Source organism: Bombina bombina, chromosome 6 (assembly GCF_027579735.1).
Source record: "Bombina bombina isolate aBomBom1 chromosome 6, aBomBom1.pri, whole genome shotgun sequence".
In the NCBI taxonomy this organism is placed as follows: domain Eukaryota; kingdom Metazoa; phylum Chordata; class Amphibia; order Anura; family Bombinatoridae; genus Bombina; species Bombina bombina.
Window position 1 is genome coordinate 3,064,787 of NC_069504.1, and position 23,669 is coordinate 3,088,455.

General features: G+C 43.4%; 1 protein-coding gene across 1 annotated transcript in view; it reads right to left on the reverse strand.

The window, feature by feature from the left end:
- LOC128662503 (regenerating islet-derived protein 4-like) overlaps window positions 1–23,669 on the reverse strand; it is a 168,245-nt gene that overhangs the window by 140,856 nt on the left and 3,720 nt on the right. Inside the window, exon 2 of the mRNA XM_053716282.1 lies at window positions 9,340–9,437. Coding sequence (XP_053572257.1) covers window positions 9,340–9,437 — 98 coding nt within the window. The remainder of the gene's footprint in view (window positions 1–9,339; window positions 9,438–23,669) is intronic.

A 23,669-nucleotide genomic window follows, 5' to 3' on the forward strand; every position in this document is an offset into this window, starting at 1 on the left:
ACAGTGTAGTGTTAGGTGTAATTGTAACTTAGGTTAGGGTTTATTTTACAGGTAAATTTGTATTTATTTTAGCTAGGTAGTTATTAACTATTTAATAGCTATTGTACCTAGTTAAAATAAATACAAAGTTGCCTGTAAAATAAATATAAATCCTAAAATAGCTACAATGTAACTATTAGTTATATTGTAGCTATATTAATAGCTAGTAGGGGGCTTAGATTAGGTGTAATTAGTTTAAAATTATTGTAATATTTTATTATTTTTGCTAATTTAGTGTTTGTTTGTTTTTTTGTACTTTTCTGATGGATGGAAGACCTCTTCTTGCCCCGATTGGATGAAGACTTCTGCCGGTCTGGATGTCCTCTTCTGCCCCATCGGATGAAGACTTCGGCCCGGCTGGGTGAACACGACTCAAGGTAGGGAGATCTTCAGGGGGGTAGTGTTAGGTTTATTTAAGGGGGGTTTGGGTTAGAGTAGGGGTATGTGGGTGGTGGGTTGTAATGTGGGGGGGGATTGTGTTTTTTTTTTACAGGCAAAAGAGCTGTTTTCTTTGGGGCATGCCCCGCAAAGGGCCCTGTTCAGGGCTGGTAAGGTAATAGAGCTGTTAACTTTTGTAATTTAGTATAGGTTAGGGCATTTTTTTTATTTTGGGGGGCTTTGTTATTTTATTAGGGGGCTTAGATTAGGTGTAATTAGTTTAAAATTCTTGTAATTTTTTTTATTTTTTGTAATTTAGTGGTGGGGGGTTTGTACTTTAGTTTAGTTTTTTTAATTGTATTTAATTGTAGGTACTTGTAGTTAATTTATTTAATGATAGTGTAGTGTTAGGTTTAATTGTAACTTAGGTTAGGATTTATTTTACAGGTAATTTTGTAATTATTTTAACTAGGTAGCTATTAAATAGTCAATATCTATTTAATAGCTATTGAACCTAGTTAAAATGAATACAAAGTTGCCTGTACAATAAATATAAATGCTAAAATAGCTACAATGTAACTATTAGTTATATTGCAGCTATATTAGGGTTTATTTTACAGGTAAGTCTTTAGTTTTATATAGGATTCATTTATTTAGTTAATTTAATGATAGTGTAGTGTTAGGTGTAATTGTAACTTAGGTTATGATTTATTTTACAGGTAAATTTGTATTTATTTTAGCTAGGTAGTTATTAAATAGTTATTAACTATTTAATAACTATTGTACCTAGTTAAAATAAATACAAAGTTGCCTGTAAAATACATATAAATCCTAAAATATCTACAATGTAACTATTAGTTATATTGAAGCTATATTAATAGCTAGTAGGGGGCTTAGATTAGGTGTAATTAGTTTAAAATTATTGTAATATTTAATTATTTTTGGTAATTTAGTGTTTGTTTGTATTTTGGTACTTGTATGATGGATGGAAGACCTCTTCTTGCCCCGCTTGGATGAAGACTTCTGCCGGTCTGGATGTCCTCTTCTGCCCCATCGGATGAAGACTACGGCCCGGCTGGGTGAACACGACTCAAGGTAGGGAGATCTTCAGGGGGGTAGTGTTAGGTTTATTTAAGGGGTTTTGGGTTAGAGTAGGGGTATGTGGGTGGTGGGTTGTAATGTGGGGGGGGGATTGTGTTTTTTTTTTACAGGCAAAAGAGCTGTTTTCTTTGGGGCATGCCCCGCAAAGGGCCCTGTTCAGGGCTGGTAAGGTAATAGAGCTGTTAACTTTTGTAATTTAGTATAGGGAAGGGCATTTTTTTTTATTTTGGGGGGCTTTGTTATTTTATTAGGGGGCTTAGATTAGGTGTAATTAGTTTAAAATTCTTGTAATATTTTTTTATTTTTTGTAATTTAGTGGTTTTTTATTTTTTGTAATTTAGTGGGGGGGTTTTGTACTTTAGTTTATTTAATTGTAGATAATTGTAGGTACTTGTAGTTAATTTATTTAATGACAGTGTAGTGTTAGGTTTTATTGTAACTTAGGTTAGGATTTATTTTACAGGTAATTTTGTAATTATTTTAACTAGGTAGCTATTAATTAGTCAATAACTATTTAATAGCTATTGTACCTAGTTAAAATAAATACAAAGTTGCCTGTAAAATAAATATAAATGCTAAAATAGCTACAATGTAACTATTAGTTATATTGCAGCTATATTAGGGTTTATTTTACAGGTAAGTATTTAGTTTTAAATATGAGTCATTTATTTAATTAATTAAATGATAGTGTAGTGTTAGGTGTAATTGTAACTTAGGTTAGGATTTATTTTACAGGTAAATTTGTATTTATTTTAGCTAGGTAGTTATTAAATAGTTATTAACTATTTAATAACTATTGTACCTAGTTAAAATAAATACAAAGTTGCCTGTAAAATAAAAATAAATCCTAAAATAGCTACAATGTAACTATTAGTTATATTGTAGCTATATTAGGGTTTATTTTACAGGTAAGTCTTTAGTTTTAAATAGGATTCATTTATTTAACTATAGTAAATTTATTTCGTTTTATTTAAATTATATTTAAGTTAGGGGGTGTTAGTGTTAGGGTTAGACTTAGGTTTAGGGGTTAATAACCTTATTATAGTAGCGGCGACGTTGGGGGCGGGAGATTAGGGGTTAATAATTGTAGGTAGGTGGCGGCGATGTTAGGGAGGGCAGATTAGGGGTTAATAAAATGTATTATAGTGTTTGCGAGGCGGGAGTGCGGCGGTTTAGGGGTTAATACATTTATTATAGTTGCGGCGATTTGCGGTCGGCAGATTAGGGGTTAATACTTGTAGTTAGATTGTGGCGACGTTGGGGGGGGCAGATTAGGGGTTAATAACTATAATGTAGGGGTCGGCGGTGTTAGGGACAGCAGATTAGGGGTTAATAGCTATAATGTAGGCAGCGGCGATATCGGGTCGGCAGATTAGGGGTTAATACTTGTAGTTAGATTGCGGCGACGTTGGGGGGGGCAGATTAGGGGTTAATAACTATAATGTAGGGGTCGGCGGTGTTAGGGACAGCAGATTAGGGGTTAATAGCTATAATGTAGGCGGCGGCGATATTCGGTCGGCAGATTAGGGGTTAATACTTGTAGTTAGATTGCGGCGACGTTGGGGGAGGCAGATTAGGGGTTAATAACTATAATGTAGGGGTCGGCGGTGTTAGGGACAGCAGATTAGGGGTTAATAGTTATAATGTAGGTGGCGGCGATATCGGGTCGGCAGATTAGGGGTTAATACTTGTAGTTAGATTGCGGCGACGTTGGGGGGGGCAGATTAGGGGTTAATAACTATAATGTAGGGGTCGGCGGTGTTAGGGACAGCAGATTAGGGGTTAATAGTTATAATGTAGGTGGCGGCGATATTCGGTCGGCAGATTAGGGGTTAATAAAATAATGCAGGTGTCAGCGATAGCGGGGGTGGCAGATTAGGGGTTAATAAGTGTTAGATTAGGAGTGTTTAGAGACTCGGGGTACATGTTAGGGTGTTAGGTGCAGACTTAGTGTTTCCCCATAGGAAACAATGGGGCTGCGGTGTTAGTTTTTTTTCAGCCGAAACTCCCATTGTTTCCTATGGGGAAATGCCGAATTTTAACGAGCTAATTCGGATTTATTCGGAGATACGGCAGCTATTTCGGATTCATTCGGTAGATTCGGAAGTATTTTAATTCGGAAATCCGAATCGATCCGAATCTCCGAATTTACCGAATTTACTGAATTTCCGAATTAATCCGAAACGAACCGCACATGTCTACTATTTATATGGTCAGGAGTTCACTCTGGTCACCGACCATAACCCGTTGGTGTGGCTGAACCGGGTCTCTGGAGATAACGGCAGGCTATTACGTTGGAGCTTATCGTTGCAACCCTTCAATTTCACCATTACTTACAGACCTGGGAAACAGAATGGCAACGCCGACGGGTTGTCCAGACAAACCGACCTCAGCCCCGCATAACCAGCGGTCTGGACAGCCTTAGTCTGCCCCGAAAAGGGGTCAGACCGTGTCTGCCAGAGTGTTCCACAGAAAGGGAGCACTGTTACAGAAGCATTAGTTATTTTGTTGTGAAGAGCTTATTTCCCAGCAGCAATGCCTGAACCAGCAAGCCAGCGCCTAAGAAGGGCTCCAAGAAAACCGTAACAAGTATCATTTCATAAAGAGTTAACTCTTTTTTTTCAGCTTTTAGAAACTATTGCCTAAATACACATTTGCTGGCCTCAGCTCTAAGTTTAGGGATAACCAATCCCATTGTCTAATCACCTCTGGAGCCAGACTGCTAATTGATAAGATGAACTTGTAAACTTGTTATCTTAAGTACTGTAATCCTATTGTGGCCTGTCAAAGGACAGTGCTCTCTATCTAAATGTGTGATGGGGGATTTTGTGCTTCCCCCCTCTCCCCCTGGGAGTGCCCTGTGTGCATGTAACCTTAATAAAAAGCAGGCTGGGCATCCCAGTCCTGAGTTCTTGTTTGACCCTCAATCGCAGCGTTGACTCGTTTTTGTGGGCAGAAGGGTATCCTAGCTGTACTGCAGCTAAGGGAGATTATTCTATATTTGCGAGACTCATATAGAATACTATGGAAAGCAGCTTCTCCCCTCTTTAGCAATAGGGATCCAGGCTACTAAGCGGTCCATCTCTCAGCGAGACTTAGGGTAACCGTAACAACTATTTAATAGCTACCTAGCTAAAATAAAGATAAATTTACCTGTAAAATAAATCCTAACCTAAGTTACAATTACACCTAACACTACACTATACTTAAATAAATTATTCCTATTTAAAACTAAATACTTACCTGTAAAATAAACCCTAAGATAGCTACAATGTAATTAATAATTACATTGTAGCTATTTTAGGATTTATATTTATTTTACAGGTAACTTTGTATTTATTTTAGCTAGTTAGAATAGTTATTAAATAGTTATTAACTATTTAATAACTACCTAGCTAAAAGAAATACAAAATTACCTGTAAAATAAATCCTAACCTAAGTAACAATTAAAACTAACACTACACTATCATTAAATTAATTAAATAAATTAAGTACAAATAACTACAATTAAATACAATTACATAAACTAACTAAAGTACAAAAAATAAAAAAAGCTAAGTTACAAAAAATAAAAAAAATAAGTTACAAACATTAAAAAAATATTACAACAATTTTAAGCTAATTACACCTAATCTAAGCCCCCTAATACAATAACAAAGCCCCCCAAAATAAAAAAAATTCCCTACCCTATTCTAAATTAAAAAAAGTTCAAAGCTCTTTTACCTTACCAGCCCTTAAAAGGGCCTTTTGCGGGGCATGCCCCAAAGAAAACTGCTCTTTTGCCTGTAAAAGAAAAATACAACCCCCCCAACATTAAAACCCCCCACCCACATACCCTTAATCTAACCCAAACCCCCCTTAAATAAACCTAACACTACCCCCCTGAAGATCATCCTACCTTGAGTTGTCTTCAGCCAGCCGACCCACCGAAGAGGAGATCCGGAGCGGCAGAAGTGATCCTCCAAGGGGCGCTGAAGAAGTTTTCCATCCGATGAAGTGATCCTCCAGGCGGCGCTGAAGAAGTCTTCCATCCGGGCAATGTCATCTTCCAAGCGGCGCTGAAGAAGTCTTCCATCCGGGCGATGTCATCTTCCAAGCGGGGTCTTCAATCTTCTTTCTTCAGGATCCATCTTCATCCAGCCGACGCGGAACATCCTTCTTTCCCGACGGACTACCGACGAATGAAGGCTCCTTTAAGGGACGTCATCCAAGATGGCGTCCCTTCAATTTCGATTGGCTGATAGGATTCTATCAGCCAATCGGAATTAAGGTAGGAAAAATCTGATTGGCTGATTGAATCAGCCAATCAGATTGAGCTTGCATTCTATTGGCTGATTGGAACAGCCAATAGAATGCGAGCTCAATCTGATTGGCTGATCAGATCAGCCAATCGGATTGAACTTGAATCTGATTGGCTGATTCCATCAGCCAATCAGAATTTTCCTACCTTAATTCCGATTGGCTGATAGAATCCTATCAGCCAATCGGAATTGAAGGGACGCCATCTTGGATGACGTCCCTTAAAGGAGCCTTCATTCGTCGGTAGTCCGTCGGGAAAGAAGGATGTTCCGCGTCGGCTGGATGAAGATGGATCCTGAAGAAAGAAGATTGAAGACCCCGCTTGGAAGATGACATCGCCCGGATGGAAGACTTCTTCAGCGCCGCTTGGAAGATGACATCGCATCTATCATAGGCCTAGATCAGATTGAGCTCGCATTCTATTGGCTGTTCCGATCAGCCAATAGAATGCAAGCTCAATCTGATTGGCTGATCGGATCAGCCAATCGGATTGAACTTGATTCTGATTGGCTGATTCCATCAGCCAATCAGAATTTTCCTACCTTAATTCCGATTGGCTGATAGAATCCTATCAGCCAATCGGAATTCGAGGGACGCCATCTTGGATGACGTCCCTTAAAGGAACCGTAATTCTTCAGTTGGACGTCGGAGGAAGAAGATTGGTCCGCGCTGGAGTTCTTCACAATGGAGCCGTTCCTCATCGGATGAAGATAGAAGATGCCGCTTGGATCAAGATGGTTGCCGGTTTGGATCGTCTCTTCTTCCCGAATAGGATGAAGACTTTGGAGCCTTCAGCCGCAGGATTATGGATCGCCAGCCCCCGCTTGGGTTGGATGAAGATTTCGGAGCCAGGACCGATCGGTGATACCCGGCGAGGTGAAGATAAGGTAGGAAGATCTTCAGGGGCTTAGTGTTAGGTTTATTTAAGGGGGGTTTGGGTGAGATTAGGGGTATGTGGGTGGTGGGTTTTAATGTTGGGGGGGTATTGTATGTTTTTTTTTACAGGCAAAAGAGCTGAATTCTTTGGGGCATGCCCCACAAAAGGTCCTTTTAAGGGCTGGTAAGGTAAAAGAGCTTTGAACTTTTGTAATTTAGAATAGGGTAGGGCATTTATTTATTTTGGGGGTCTTTGTTATTTTATTAGGGGGCTTAGAGTAGGTGTAATTAGTTTAAAATTGTTGTAATATTTTTCTAATGTTTGAAAATATTTTTTTATTTTTTGTAACTTAGTTCTTTTTTATTTTTTGTACTTTAGTTAGTTTATTTAATTGTAGTTATTTGTAGGTATTGTATTTAATTAATTTATTGATAGTGTAGTGTTAGGTTTAATTGTAACTTAGGTTAGGATTTATTTTACAGGTAAATTTGTAATTATTTTAACTAGGTAACTATTAAATAGTTCTTAACTATTTAATAGCTATTGTACCTGGTTAAAATAAATACAAAGTTGCCTGTAAAATAAATATAAATCCTAAAATAGCTATAATATAATTATAATTTATATTGTAGCTATATTAGGGTTTATTTTACAGGTAAGTATTTAGCTTTAAATAGGAATCATTTATTTAATAAGAAATAATTTATTTCGTTAGATAAAAATTATATTTAACTTAGGGGGGTGTTAGGGTTAGAATTAGCTTTAGGGGTTAAAAAATGTATTATAGTAGCGGTGAGCTCCGCTCGGCAGATTAGGGGTTAATTATTGTAGGTAGCTGGCAGCGACGTTGTGGGGGGCAGATTAGGGGGTTAATAAATATAATATAGGGGTCGGCGGTGTTAGGGGCAGCAGATTAGGGGTACATAGGGATAATGTATGCTGCGGCGGTATACGGAGCGGCAGATTAGGGGTTAATAATAATATGCAGGTGTCAGCGATAGCGGGGGCAGCAGATTAGGGGTTAATAAGTATAAGGTTAGGGGTGTTTAGACTCGGGGTACATGTTAGAGTGTTAGGTGCAGACGTAGGAAGTGTTTCCCCATAGAAAACAATGGGGCTGCGTTAAGAGCTGAACGCTGCTTTTTTGCAGGTGTTAGGTTTTTTTTCAGCTCAAACTGCCCCATTGTTTTCTATGGGGATATCGTGCACGAGCACGTTTTTGAAGCTGGCCGTGTCCGTAAGCACCGCTGGTATCTAGAGTTGCAGTGGTGTTAAATTATGCTCTACGCTCCCTTTTTGGAGCCTAACGCACTGAAAACCCAGCCATTCTGTAAACTCTAAATACCAGCGGTATTTAAAAGGTGCGGGGGAAAAAAAGCACGTGTAGCTAACGCACCCCTTTGGCCGCAGAACTCTAAATCTAGGCGCTAGTTAATAATAGAAATATTATTTAGATTTATTTAATTAATATTTAAGTTAGGGGGGTTTTAGGGTTAGTGTTAGACTTAGGTTTAGGGGTTAATAAATTTATTACAGTGGCGGCGGTGTAGTGGGGGGCAGGATAGGGGTTAATAAATTTGTTATAGGTGGTGACGGTATAAGGGGGGCAGATTAGGGGTTAATAAGTTTAATATAGGTTGCGGCGGGGTCCGGGAGCGGCGGTTTAGGGGTTAAACTATTTATTTAGTTGTGGCGAGGTGCGGGATCAGCAGGATAGGGGTTAATAACTTTATTATAGAGGGCGGCGGTATAGGGGTGGCAGGATAGGGGTTAATAGGTATAATGTAGGTGGCGGCGGGTCTGGGAGTGGCGGTTTAGGGGTTAATACGTATATTATAGTTGCGGCAGGGTCAGGGAGCGGCGGTTTAGGGGTTAATATGTATAGAGTAGCTTGCGGTGGGCTCCGGGAGTGGCGGTTTAGGGGGTAATAACTTTATTTAGTTGCGGTGGTGTAGGGGGGGACAGATTAGGGGTGTTTAGACTCGGGGTACATGTTAGAGTGTTAGGTGTAGACAACTCCCATAGAAATCAATGGGATGTCGGGCAGCAGCGAACATGAACTTTCGCTATGGTCAGACTCCCATTGATTCCAATGGGATCCGCCACCTCCAGGGCGGCGGATTGAAAACCAGTTACGCTGGGCCGGAAAAGTGCCGAGCGTACCTGCTAGTTTTTTGATAACTAGCAAAAGTAGTCAGATTGTGCCGCACTTGTGTGCGGAACATCTGGAGTGATGTAAGAATCGATCTGTGTCGGACTGAGTCCGGCGGATCGAAGCTTACGTCACTAAATTCTACTTTTGCCGGTATCTAGGCCTTGATAACTAAGGCAAATCAGCCTCGCCACAAATACGCTGCAGAATTCCAGCGTATTTGAGGTTGACGGCTTGATAACTACCCCCCATAGTAACAACAAAAAAAGAGATTACTTAGAGATTACTTAGTAGTAATACTACTAAGAAGTGAAGAACTCGCTGATATATAACTAATAATGAATATTAATAAAACCCTTGTTATGTTACCCACCTCCCCCTGCTATGGTGACACAGGGGCACATACAGGAGGGAGGTATGGGACATGGAGTCTGTCTGTTCCACCAGGGTGACACCATACGACATGTACAAGTATAACATTATTATTCCTCACCTCAGCATTTGCCCATGATGCTGGATTCTTGCTTACTCCGTAGCAATGGGATCTGTAGAAAAACCAGCCAGGAGGGCAGGAGGAGCGCACTGAGGCACCTGGGGAAACAAAGAAGAGTGTCAAGTCTCGTGATTTACAGACTTTATAGAATATATAATTTGGTGAGCATCAGAGGGGAATAAGTGGTAGACATCACTGTCCTGTTGTCAGATACACATCACTGTCCTAGTGTCACATACACAGCACTGTCCTAGTGTCACATACACATCACTGTCCTGGTGTCAGATACACATCACTGCCCTAGTGTCACATACACAGCACTGTCCTAGTGTCACATACACAGCACTGCCCTAGTGTCACATACACATCACTGTCCTAGTGTCAGATACACATCACTGTCCTAGTGTCACATGCACAGCACTGTCCTAGTGTCACATACACAGCACTGCCCTAGTGTCACATACACATCACTGTCCTAGTGTCACATACACAGCACTGTCCTAGTGTCACATACACATCACTGTCCTAGTGTCACATACACATCCCTGTCCTAGTGTCACATACACATCACTGTCCTAGTGTCACATACACATCCCTGTCCTAATGTCACATACACATCACTGTCCTGGTGTCAGATACACATCACTGTCCTAGTGTCACATACACAGCACTGCCCTAGTGTCACATACACATCACTGTCCTGGTGTCAGATACACATCACTGTCCTGGTGTCAGATACACATCACTGTCCTAGTGTCACATACACAGCACTGTCCTAGTGTCACCTACACATCACTGTCCTGGTGTCAGATAAACATCACTGTCCTAGTGTCACATACACATCACTGCCCTAGTGTCACATACACATCACTGACCTAGTGTCACATACACATCACACCCCTAGTGTCACATACGCATCACATACACAGCACTGCCCTAGTGTCACATACACATCACTGCCCTAGTGTCACATACACATCACTCCCCTAGTGTCACATACACATCACTCCCCTAGTGTCACATACACATCACTGTCCTAGTGTCACATACACAGCACTGTCCTGGTGTCAGATACACATCACTGTCCTAGTGTCACATACACATCACTGCCCTAATGTCACATACACATCACTGTCCTAGTGTCACATACACATCACTGTCCTAGTGTCACATACACATCACTGTCCTGGTGTCAGATACACATCACTGCCCTAGTGTCACATACACATCACTGTCCTAGGGTCACATACACATCACTGTCCTAGTGTCACATACACATCACTGTCCTAGTGTCACATACACATCACTGTCCTAGTGTCACATACACATCACTGTCCTGGTGTCAGATACACATCACTGTCCTAGTGTCACATACACATCACTGTCCTGGTGTCAGATACACATCACTGCCCTAGTGTCACATACAAATCACTGTCCTAGTGTCACATACACATCACTGTCCTAGTGTCACATACAAATCACTGTCCTGGTGTCAGATACACATCACTGTCCTAGTGTCACATACACATCACTGTCATGGTGTCACATACACAACACTGTACTAGTGTCAGATACACATCACTGTCCTTGTGTCACATACACATCACTCCCCTAGTGTCACATACACATCACAGCCCTAGTGTCACGTACACATCAATGTCCTAGTGTCAGATACACATCACTGTCCTAGTGTCACATACACAGCACTGCCCTAGTGTCACATACACATCACTGTCCTAGTGTCACATACACATCACTGCCCTGGTGTCAGATACACATCACTGTCCTAGTGTCACATACACAGCACTGTCCTAGTGTCACATACACATCACTGCCCTAGTGTCACATACACATCACTGTCCTAGTGTCACATATACAGCACTGTCCTAGTGTCACATACACATCACTGCCCTAGTGTCACATACACATCACTGCCCTAGTGTCACATACACAGCACTGTCCTAGTGTTACATACACATCACTGTCCTAGTGTCACATACACATCACTGCCCTAGTGTCACATACACATCACTGCCCTAGTGTCACAAACACATCACTGCCCTAGTGTCAGATACACATCACTGTCCTAGTGTCACATACACATCACTGTCCTAGTGTCACATACACATCACTGTCCTAGTGTCACATACACATCACTGTCCTAATGTCACATACACATCACTGTCCTAGTATCAGATACACATCACTGCCCTAGTGTCACATACACAGCACTGTCCTAGTGTCAGATACACATCACTGCCCTAGTGTCACATACACAGCACTGCCCTAGTGTGTCACATACACAGCACTGCCCTAGTGTCACATACACAGCACTGCCCTAGTGTCACATACACATCACTGTCGTAGTGTCACATATACAGCACTGGCCTAGTGTATTACATAAACAGCACTGCCCTATTGTCACATACACATCACTGCCCTAGTGTCACATACACATCACTGCCCTATTGTCACAAACACATCACTGCCCTAGTGTCACATACACATCACTGCCCTAGTGTCACATCACTGCCCTAGTGTCACATACACATCACTGCCCTATTGCCACATACACATCACTGTCCTAGTGTCACATACACATCACTGTCCTAGTGTCACATACACATCACTGTCCTGGTGTCAGATACACATCACTGTCCTAGTGTCACATACACATCACTGACCTAGTGTCACATACACATCACACCACTAGTGTCACATACACATCACTGTCCTAGTGTCACATACACATCACTGCCCTAGTGTCACATACACATCACTGTCCTAGTGTCACATACACATCACTGCCCTAGTGTCACATACACATCACTGCCCTATTGCCACATACACATCACTGTCCTAGTGTCACATACACATCACTGTCCTAGTGTCACATACACATCACTGTCCTGGTGTCAGATACACATCACTGCGCTAGTGTCACATACACATCACTGCCCTAGTGTCACATACACATCACTGCGCTAGTGTCACATACACATCACTGCCCTAGTGTCAGATACACATCACTGTCCTAGTGTCACATACACAGCACTGCCCTAGTGTCACATACACATCACTGTCCTGGTGTCAGATACACATCACTGTACTGGTGTCAGATACACATCACTGTCCTAGTGTCACATACACATCACTGTCAGATACACATCACTGTCCTAGTGTCACATACACATCACTGCCCTAGTGTCACATACACATCACTGTCCTAGTGTCACATACACATCACTGTCCTAGTGTCACATACACATCACTGTCCTGGTGTCAGATACACATCACTGTCCTAGTGTCACATACACATCACTGTCCTGGTGTCAGATACACATCACTGCCCTAATGTCACATACAAATCACTGTCCTAGTGTCACATACACATCACTGTCCTAGTGTCACATACAAATCACTGTCCTGGTGTCAGATACACATCACTGTCCTAGTGTCACATACAAATCACTGTCCTGGTGTCACATACACAGCACTGTACTAGTGTCAGATACACATCACTGTCCTAGTGTCACATACACATCACTCCCCTAGTGTCACATACACATCACAGCCCTTGTGTCACATACACATCACTGTCCTAGTGTCAGATACACATCACTGTCCTAGTGTCACATACACAGCACTGTCCTAGTGTCACATACACATCACTGCCCTGGTGTCACATACACATCACTGTCCTAGTGTCACATACACAGCACAGTCCTAGTGTCACATACACATCACTGCCCTAGTGTCACATACACATCACTGTCCTAGTGTCACATACACATCACTGTCCTGGTGTCAGATACACATCACTGTCCTAGTGTCACATACACAGCACTGTCCTAGTGTCACATACACATCACTGCCCTAGTGTCACATACACATCACTGTCCTAGTGTCACATACACAGCACTGTCCTAGTGTCACATACACATCACTGCCCTAGTGTCACATACACATCACTGCCCTAGTGTCACATACACATCACTGTCCTAGTGTCAGATACACATCACTGTCCTAGTGTCACATACACATCACTGTCCTAGTGTCACATACACATCACTGTCCTAGTGTCACATACACATCACTGCCCTAGTGTCACATACACATCACTGCCCTAGTGTTACATACACAGCACTGCCCTAGTGTCACATAAACAGCACTGCCCTAGTGTCACATACACATCACTGTCCTAGTGTCACATACACATCACTGTCCTAGTGTCACATACACATCACTGCCCTAGTGTCACAAACACATCACTGCCCTAGTGTCACATACACATCACTGCCCTAGTGTAACATACACATCACTGTCCTGGTGTCAGATACACATCACTGTCCTAATGTCACATACACATCACTGTCCTGGTGTCAGATACACATCACTGCCCTAATGTCACATACACATCACTGTCCTAGTGTCACATACACATCACTGTCCTAGTGTCACATACAAATCACTGTCCTGGTGTCAGATACACATCACTGTCCTAGTGTCAGATACACATCACTGTCCTAGTGTCACATACAAATCACTGTCCTGGTGTCACATACAAATCACTGTCCTAGTGTCACATACACATCACTCCCCTAGTGTCACATACACATCACAGCTCTAGTGTCACATACACATCACTGTCCTAGTGTCAGATACACATCACTGTTCTGGTGTCAGATACACATCACTGTCCTAGGGTCACATACACATCACTGTCCTAGTGTCACATACACATCACTGCCCTAGTGTCACATACACATCACTGTCCTAGTGTCACATACACATCACTGTCCTAGTGTCACATACACATCACTGTCCTGGTGTCAGATACACATCACTGCCCTAATGTCACATACACATCACTGCCCTAGTGTCACATACACATCACTGCCCTAGTGTCACATACACATCACTGCCCTAATGTCACATACACATCACTGCCCTAGTGTCACATACACATCACTGACCTAGTGTCACATACACATCACTGCCCTAGTGTCAGATACACATCACTGTCCTAGTGTCACATACACATCACTGCCCTAGTGTCACATACACATCACTGCCCTAGTGTCACATACACATCACTGCCCTAGTGTCACATACACATCACTGCCCTAGTGTCACATACACATCACTGCCCTAGTGTCACATACACATCACTGTCCTAGTGTCACATACACATCACTGCCCTAGTGTCACATACACAGCACTGCCCTAGTGTCAGATACACATCACTGCCCTAGTGTCACATACACATCACTGTCCTAGTGTCACATACACATCACTGCCCTAGTGTCACATACACATCACTGTCCTAGTGTCACATACACAGCACTGTCCTAGTGTCACATACACAGCACTGCTCTAGTGTCACATACACATCACTGTCCTAGTGTCACATACACATCACTGCCCTAGTGTCACATACACATCACTGTCCTAGTGTCACATACACATCACTGCCCTAGTGTCACATACACAGCACTGCCCTAGTGTCACATACACATTACTCCCCTAGTGTCACATAAGCATCACTCCCCTAGTGTCACATACACATCACAGCCCTAGTGTCAGATACACAGTACTGCCCTAGTGTCAGATACACAGTACTGCCCTAGTGTCACATACACATCACTGTCCTAGTGTCACATACACATCACTGCCCTAGTGTCACATACACAGTACTGCCCTAGTGTCAGATACACAGTACTGCCCTAGTGTCACATACACATCACTGTCCTAGTGTCACATACACATCACTGTCCTAGTGTCACATACACATCACTGCCCTAGTGTCACATACACAGCACTGCCCTAGTGTCACATACACATCACTGTCCTAGTGTCACATACACATCACTGTCCTAATGTCACATACACATCACTGTCCTAGTGTCATATACACATCACTGCCCTAGTGTCACATACACAGCACTGCCCTAGTGTTACATACACAGCACTGCCCTAGTGTCACATAAACAGCACTGCCCTAGTGTCACATACACATCACTGTCCTAGTGTCACATACACATCACTGTCCTAGTGTCACATACACATCACTGCCCTAGTGTCACATACACATCACTGCCCTAGTGTCACATACACATCACTGCCCTAGTGTAACATACACATCACTGTCCTGGTGTCAGATACACATCACTGTCCTAATGTCACATACACATCACTGTCCTGGTGTCAGATACACATCACTGCCCTAATGTCACATACAAATCACTGTCCTAGTGTCACATACACATCACTGTCCTAGTGTCACATACAAATCACTGTCCTGGTGTCAGATACACATCACTGTCCTAGTGTCAGATACACATCACTGTCCTAGTGTCACATACAAATCACTGTCCTGGTGTCACATACAAATCACTGTCCTAGTGTCACATACACATCACTCCCCTAGTGTCACATACACATCACAGCTCTAGTGTCACATACACATCACTGTCCTAGTGTCAGATACACATCACTGTTCTGGTGTCAGATACACATCACTGTCCTAGGGTCACATACACATCACTGTCCTAGTGTCACATACACATCACTGCCCTAGGGTCACATACACATCACTGTCCTAGTGTCACATACACATCACTGTCCTAGTGTCACATACACATCACTGTCCTGGTGTCAGATACACATCACTGCCCTAGTGTCACATACACATCACTGCCCTAGTGTCACATACACATCACTGCCCTAGTGTCACATACACATCACTGCCCTAGTGTCACATACACATCACTGCCCTAGTGTCACATACACATCACTGACCTAGTGTCACATACACATCACTGCCCTAGTGTCAGATACACATCACTGTCCTAGTGTCACATACACATCACTGCCCTAGTGTCACATACACATCACTGCCCTAGTGTCACATACACATCACTGCCCTAGTGTCACATACACATCACTGCCCTAGTGTCACATACACATCACTGCCCTAGTGTCACATACACATCACTGTCCTAGTGTCACATACACATCACTGCCCTAGTGTCACATACACATCACTACCCTAGTGTCAGATACACATCACTGCCCTAGTGTCACATACACATCACTGTCCTAGTGTCACATACACATCACTGCCCTAGTGTCACATACACATCACTGTACTAGTGTCACATACACAGCACTGTCCTAGTGTCACATACACAGCACTGCTCTAGTGTCACATACACATCCCTGTCCTAGTGTCACATACACATCACTGCCCTAGTGTCACATACACATCACTGTCCTAGTGTCACATACACATCACTGCCCTAGTGTCAGATACACATCACTGTCCTAGTGTCACATACACATCACTGCCCTAGTGTCACATACACAGTACTGCCCTAGTGTCAGATACACAGTACTGCCCTAGTGTCACATACACATCACTGTCCTAGTGTCACATACACATCACTGTCCTGGTGTCAGATACACATCACTGTCCTAGTGTCACATACACATCACTGACCTAGTGTCACATACACATCACACCACTAGTGTCACATACACATCACTGTCCTAGTGTCACATACACATCACTGCCCTAGTGTCACATACACATCACTGTCCTAGTGTCACATACACATCACTGCCCTAGTGTCACATACACATCACTGCCCTAGTGTCACATACACATCACTGTCCTAGTGTCACATACACATCACTGTCCTAGTGTCACATACACATCACTGTCCTGGTGTCAGATACACATCACTGCGCTAGTGTCACATACACATCACTGCCCTAGTGTCACATACACATCACTGCGCTAGTGTCACATACACATCACTGCCCTAGTGTCAGATACACATCACTGTCCTAGTGTCACATACACAGCACTGCCCTAGTGTCACATACACATCACTGTCCTGGTGTCAGATACACATCACTGTACTGGTGTCAGATACACATCACTGTCCTAGTGTCACATACACATCACTGTCAGATACACATCACTGTCCAAGTGTCACATACACATCACTGCCCTAGTGTCACATACACATCACTGTCCTAGTGTCACATACACATCACTGTCCTAGTGTCACATACACATCACTGTCCTGGTGTCAGATACACATCACTGTCCTAGTGTCACATACACATCACTGTCCTGGTGTCAGATACACATCACTGCCCTAATGTCACATACAAATCACTGTCCTAGTGTCACATACACATCACTGTCCTAGTGTCACATACAAATCACTGTCCTGGTGTCAGATACACATCACTGTCCTAGTGTCACATACAAATCACTGTCCTGGTGTCACATACACAGCACTGTACTAGTGTCAGATACACATCACTGTCCTAGTGTCACATACACATCACTCCCCTAGTGTCACATACACATCACAGCCCTTGTGTCACATACACATCACTGTCCTAGTGTCAGATACACATCACTGTCCTAGTGTCACATACACAGCACTGTCCTAGTGTCACATACACATCACTGCCCTGGTGTCACATACACATCACTGTCCTAGTGTCACATACACAGCACAGTCCTAGTGTCACATACACATCACTGCCCTAGTGTCACATACACATCACTGTCCTAGTGTCACATACACATCACTGTCCTGGTGTCAGATACACATCACTGTCCTAGTGTCACATACACAGCACTGTCCTAGTGTCACATACACATCACTGCCCTAGTGTCACATACACATCACTGTCCTAGTGTCACATACACAGCACTGTCCTAGTGTCACATACACATCACTGCCCTAGTGTCACATACACATCACTGCCCTAGTGTCACATACACATCACTGTCCTAGTGTCAGATACAAATCACTGTCCTAGTGTCACATACACATCACTGTCCTAGTGTCACATACACATCACTGTTCTAGTGTCACATACACATCACTGCCCTAGTGTCACATACACAGCACTGCCCTAGTGTTACATACACAGCACTGCCCTAGTGTCACATAAACAGCACTGCCCTAGTGTCACATACACATCACTGTCCTAGTGTCACATACACATCACTGTCCTAGTGTCACATACACATCACTGCCCTAGTGTCACAAACACATCACTGCCCTAGTGTCACATACACATCACTGCCCTAGTGTAACATACACATCACTGTCCTGGTGTCAGATACACATCACTGTCCTAATGTCACATACACATCACTGTCCTGGTGTCAGATACACATCACTGCCCTAATGTCACATACAAATCACTGTCCTAGTGTCACATACACATCACTGTCCTAGTGTCACATACACATCACTGCCCTAGTGTCACATACACATCACTGTCCTAGTGTCAGATACACATCACTGTCCTAGTGTCACATACAAATCACTGTCCTGGTGTCACATACAAATCACTGTCCTAGTGTCACATACACATCACTGTCCTAGTGTCACATACACATCACAGCTCTAGTGTCACATACACATCACTGTCCTAGTGTCAGATACACATCACTGTTCTGGTGTCAGATACACATCACTGTCCTAGTGTCACATACACATCACTGTCCTAGTGTCACATACACATCACTGCCCTAGGGTCACATACACATCACTGTCCTAGTGTCACATACACATCACTGTCCTAGTGTCACATACACATCACTGTCCTGGTGTCAGATACACATCACTGCCCTAATGTCACATACACATCACTGACCTAGTGTCACATACACATCACTGCCCTAGTGTCACATACACATCACTGCCCTAATGTCACATACACATCACTGCCCTAGTGTCACATACACATCACTGCCCTAGTGTCACATACACATCACTGCCCTAGTGTCAGATACACATCACTGTCCTAGTGTCACATACACATCACTGCCCTAGTGTCACATACACATCACTGCCCTAGTGTCACATACACATCACTGCCCTAGTGTCACATACACATCACTGCCCTAGTGTCACATACACATCACTGTCCTAGTGTCACATACACATCACTGCCCTAGTGTCACATACACAGCACTGCCCTAGTGTCACATACACATCACTGCCCTAGTGTCACATACACATCACTGTCCTAGTGTCACATACACATCACTGCCCTAGTGTCACATACACATCACTGACCTAGTGTCACATACACAGCACTGTCCTAGTGTCACATACACAGCACTGCTCTAGTGTCACATACACATCCCTGTCCTAGTGTCACATACACATCACTGCCCTAGTGTCACATACACATCACTGTCCTAGTGTCACATACACATCACTGCCCTAGTGTCACATACACAGCACTGCCCTAGTGTCACATACACATTACTCCCCTAGTGTCACATAAGCATCACTCCCCTAGTGTCACATACACATCACAGCCCTAGTGTCAGATACACAGTACTGCCCTAGTGTCAGATACACAGTACTGCCCTAGTGTCACATACACATCACTGTCCTAGTGTCACATACACATCACTGCCCTAGTGTCACATACACAGTACTGCCCTAGTGTCAGATACACAGTACTGCCCTAGTGTCACATACACATCACTGTCCTAGTGTCACATACACATCACTGTCCTAGTGTCACATACACATCACTGCCCTGGTGTCACATACACAGCACTGCCCTAGTGTCACATACACATCACTGTCCTAGTGTCACATACACATCACTGTCCTAATGTCACATACACATCACTGTCCTAGTGTCATATACACATCACTGCCCTAGTGTCACATACACAGCACTGCCCTAGTGTTACATACACAGCACTGCCCTAGTGTCACATAAACAGCACTGCCCTAGTGTCACATACACATCACTGTCCTAGTGTCACATACACATCACTGTCCTAGTGTCACATACACATCACTGCCCTAGTGTCACATACACATCACTGCCCTAGTGTCACATACACATCACTGCCCTAGTGTAACATACACATCACTGTCCTGGTGTCAGATACACATCACTGTCCTAATGTCACATACACATCACTGTCCTGGTGTCAGATACACATCACTGCCCTAATGTCACATACAAATCACTGTCCTAGTGTCACATACACATCACTGTCCTAGTGTCACATACACATCACTGTCCTGGTGTCAGATACACATCACTGTCCTAGTGTCAGATACACATCACTGTCCTAGTGTCACATACAAATCACTGTCCTGGTGTCACATACAAATCACTGTCCTAGTGTCACATACACATCACTGCCCTAGTGTCACATACACATCACTGCCCTAGTGTCACATACACATCACTGTCCTAGTGTCACATACACATCACTGTTCTGGTGTCAGATACACATCACTGTCCTAGGGTCACATACACATCACTGTCCTAGTGTCACATACACATCACTGCCCTAGTGTCACATACACATCACTGTCCTAGTGTCACATACACATCACTGTCCTAGTGTCACATACACATCACTGTCCTGGTGTCAGATACACATCACTGCCCTAGTGTCACATACACATCACTGCCCTAGTGTCACATACACATCACTGCCCTAGTGTCACATACACATCACTGCCCTAATGTCACATACACATCACTGCCCTAGTGTCACATACACATCACTGACCTAGTGTCACATACACATCACTGCCCTAGTGTCAGATACACATCACTGTCCTAGTGTCACATACACATCACTGCCCTAGTGTCACATACACATCACTGCCCTAGTGTCACATACACATCACTGCCCTAGTGTCACATACACATCACTGCCCTAGTGTCACATACACATCACTGCCCTAGTGTCACATACACATCACTGTCCTAGTGTCACATACACATCACTGCCCTAGTGTCACATACACAGCACTGCCCTAGTGTCAGATACACATCACTGCCCTAGTGTCACATACACATCACTGTCCTAGTGTCACATACACATCACTGCCCTAGTGTCACATACACATCACTGTACTAGTGTCACATACACAGCACTGTCCTAGTGTCACATACACAGCACTGCTCTAGTGTCACATACACATCCCTGTCCTAGTGTCACATACACATCACTGCCCTAGTGTCACATACACATCACTGTCCTAGTGTCACATACACATCACTGCCCTAGTGTCAGATACACATCACTGTCCTAGTGTCACATACACATCACTGCCCTAGTGTCACATACACAGTACTGCCCTAGTGTCAGATACACAGTACTGCCCTAGTGTCACATACACATCACTGTCCTAGTGTCACATACACATCACTGTCCTGGTGTCAGATACACATCACTGTCCTAGTGTCACATACACATCACTGACCTAGTGTCACATACACATCACACCACTAGTGTCACATACACATCACTGTCCTAGTGTCACATACACATCACTGCCCTAGTGTCACATACACATCACTGTCCTAGTGTCACATACACATCACTGCCCTAGTGTCACATACACATCACTGCCCTATTGCCACATACACATCACTGTCCTAGTGTCACATACACATCACTGTCCTAGTGTCACATACACATCACTGTCCTGGTGTCAGATACACATCACTGCGCTAGTGTCACATACACATCACTGCCCTAGTGTCACATACACATCACTGCGCTAGTGTCACATACACATCACTGCCCTAGTGTCAGATACACATCACTGTCCTAGTGTCACATACACAGCACTGCCCTAGTGTCACATACACATCACTGTCCTGGTGTCAGATACACATCACTGTACTGGTGTCAGATACACATCACTGTCCTAGTGTCACATACACATCACTGTCAGATACACATCACTGTCCAAGTGTCACATACACATCACTGCCCTAGGGTCACATACACATCACTGTCCTAGTGTCACATACACATCACTGTCCTAGTGTCACATACACATCACTGTCCTGGTGTCAGATACACATCACTGTCCTAGTGTCACATACACATCACTGTCCTGGTGTCAGATACACATCACTGCCCTAATGTCACATACAAATCACTGTCCTAGTGTCACATACACATCACTGTCCTAGTGTCACATACAAATCACTGTCCTGGTGTCAGATACACATCACTGTCCTAGTGTCACATACAAATCACTGTCCTGGTGTCACATACACAGCACTGTACTAGTGTCAGATACACATCACTGTCCTAGTGTCACATACACATCACTCCCCTAGTGTCACATACACATCACAGCCCTTGTGTCACATACACATCACTGTCCTAGTGTCAGATACACATCACTGTCCTAGTGTCACATACACAGCACTGTCCTAGTGTCACATACACATCACTGCCCTGGTGTCACATACACATCACTGTCCTAGTGTCACATACACAGCACAGTCCTAGTGTCACATACACATCACTGCCCTAGTGTCACATACATATCACTGTCCTAGTGTCACATACACATCACTGTCCTGGTGTCAGATACACATCACTGTCCTAGTGTCACATACACAGCACTGTCCTAGTGTCACATACACATCACTGCCCTAGTGTCACATACACATCACTGTCCTAGTGTCACATACACAGCACTGTCCTAGTGTCACATACACATCACTGCCCTAGTGTCACATACACATCACTGCCCTAGTGTCACATACACATCACTGTCCTAGTGTCAGATACACATCACTGTCCTAGTGTCACATACACATCACTGTCCTAGTGTCACATACACATCACTGTTCTAGTGTCACATACACATCACTGCCCTAGTGTCACATACACAGCACTGCCCTAGTGTTACATACACAGCACTGCCCTAGTGTCACATAAACAGCACTGCCCTAGTGTCACATACACATCACTGTCCTAGTGTCACATACACATCACTGTCCTAGTGTCACATACACATCACTGCCCTAGTGTCACATACACATCACTGCCCTAGTGTCACATACACATCACTGCCCTAGTGTAACATACACATCACTGTCCTGGTGTCAGATACACATCACTGTCCTAATGTCACATACACATCACTGTCCTGGTGTCAGATACACATCACTGTCCTAATGTCACATACACATCACTGTCCTAGTGTCACATACACATCACTGTCCTAGTGTCACATACAAATCACTGTCCTGGTGTCAGATACACATCACTGTCCTAGTGTCAGATACACATCACTGTCCTAGTGTCACATACAAATCACTGTCCTTGTGTCACATACAAATCACTGTCCTAGTGTCACATACACATCACTGCCCTAGTGTCACATACACATCACAGCTCTAGTGTCACATACACATCACTGTCCTAGTGTCAGATACACATCACTGTCCTAGTGTCACATACACATCACTGTCCTAGGGTCACATACACATCA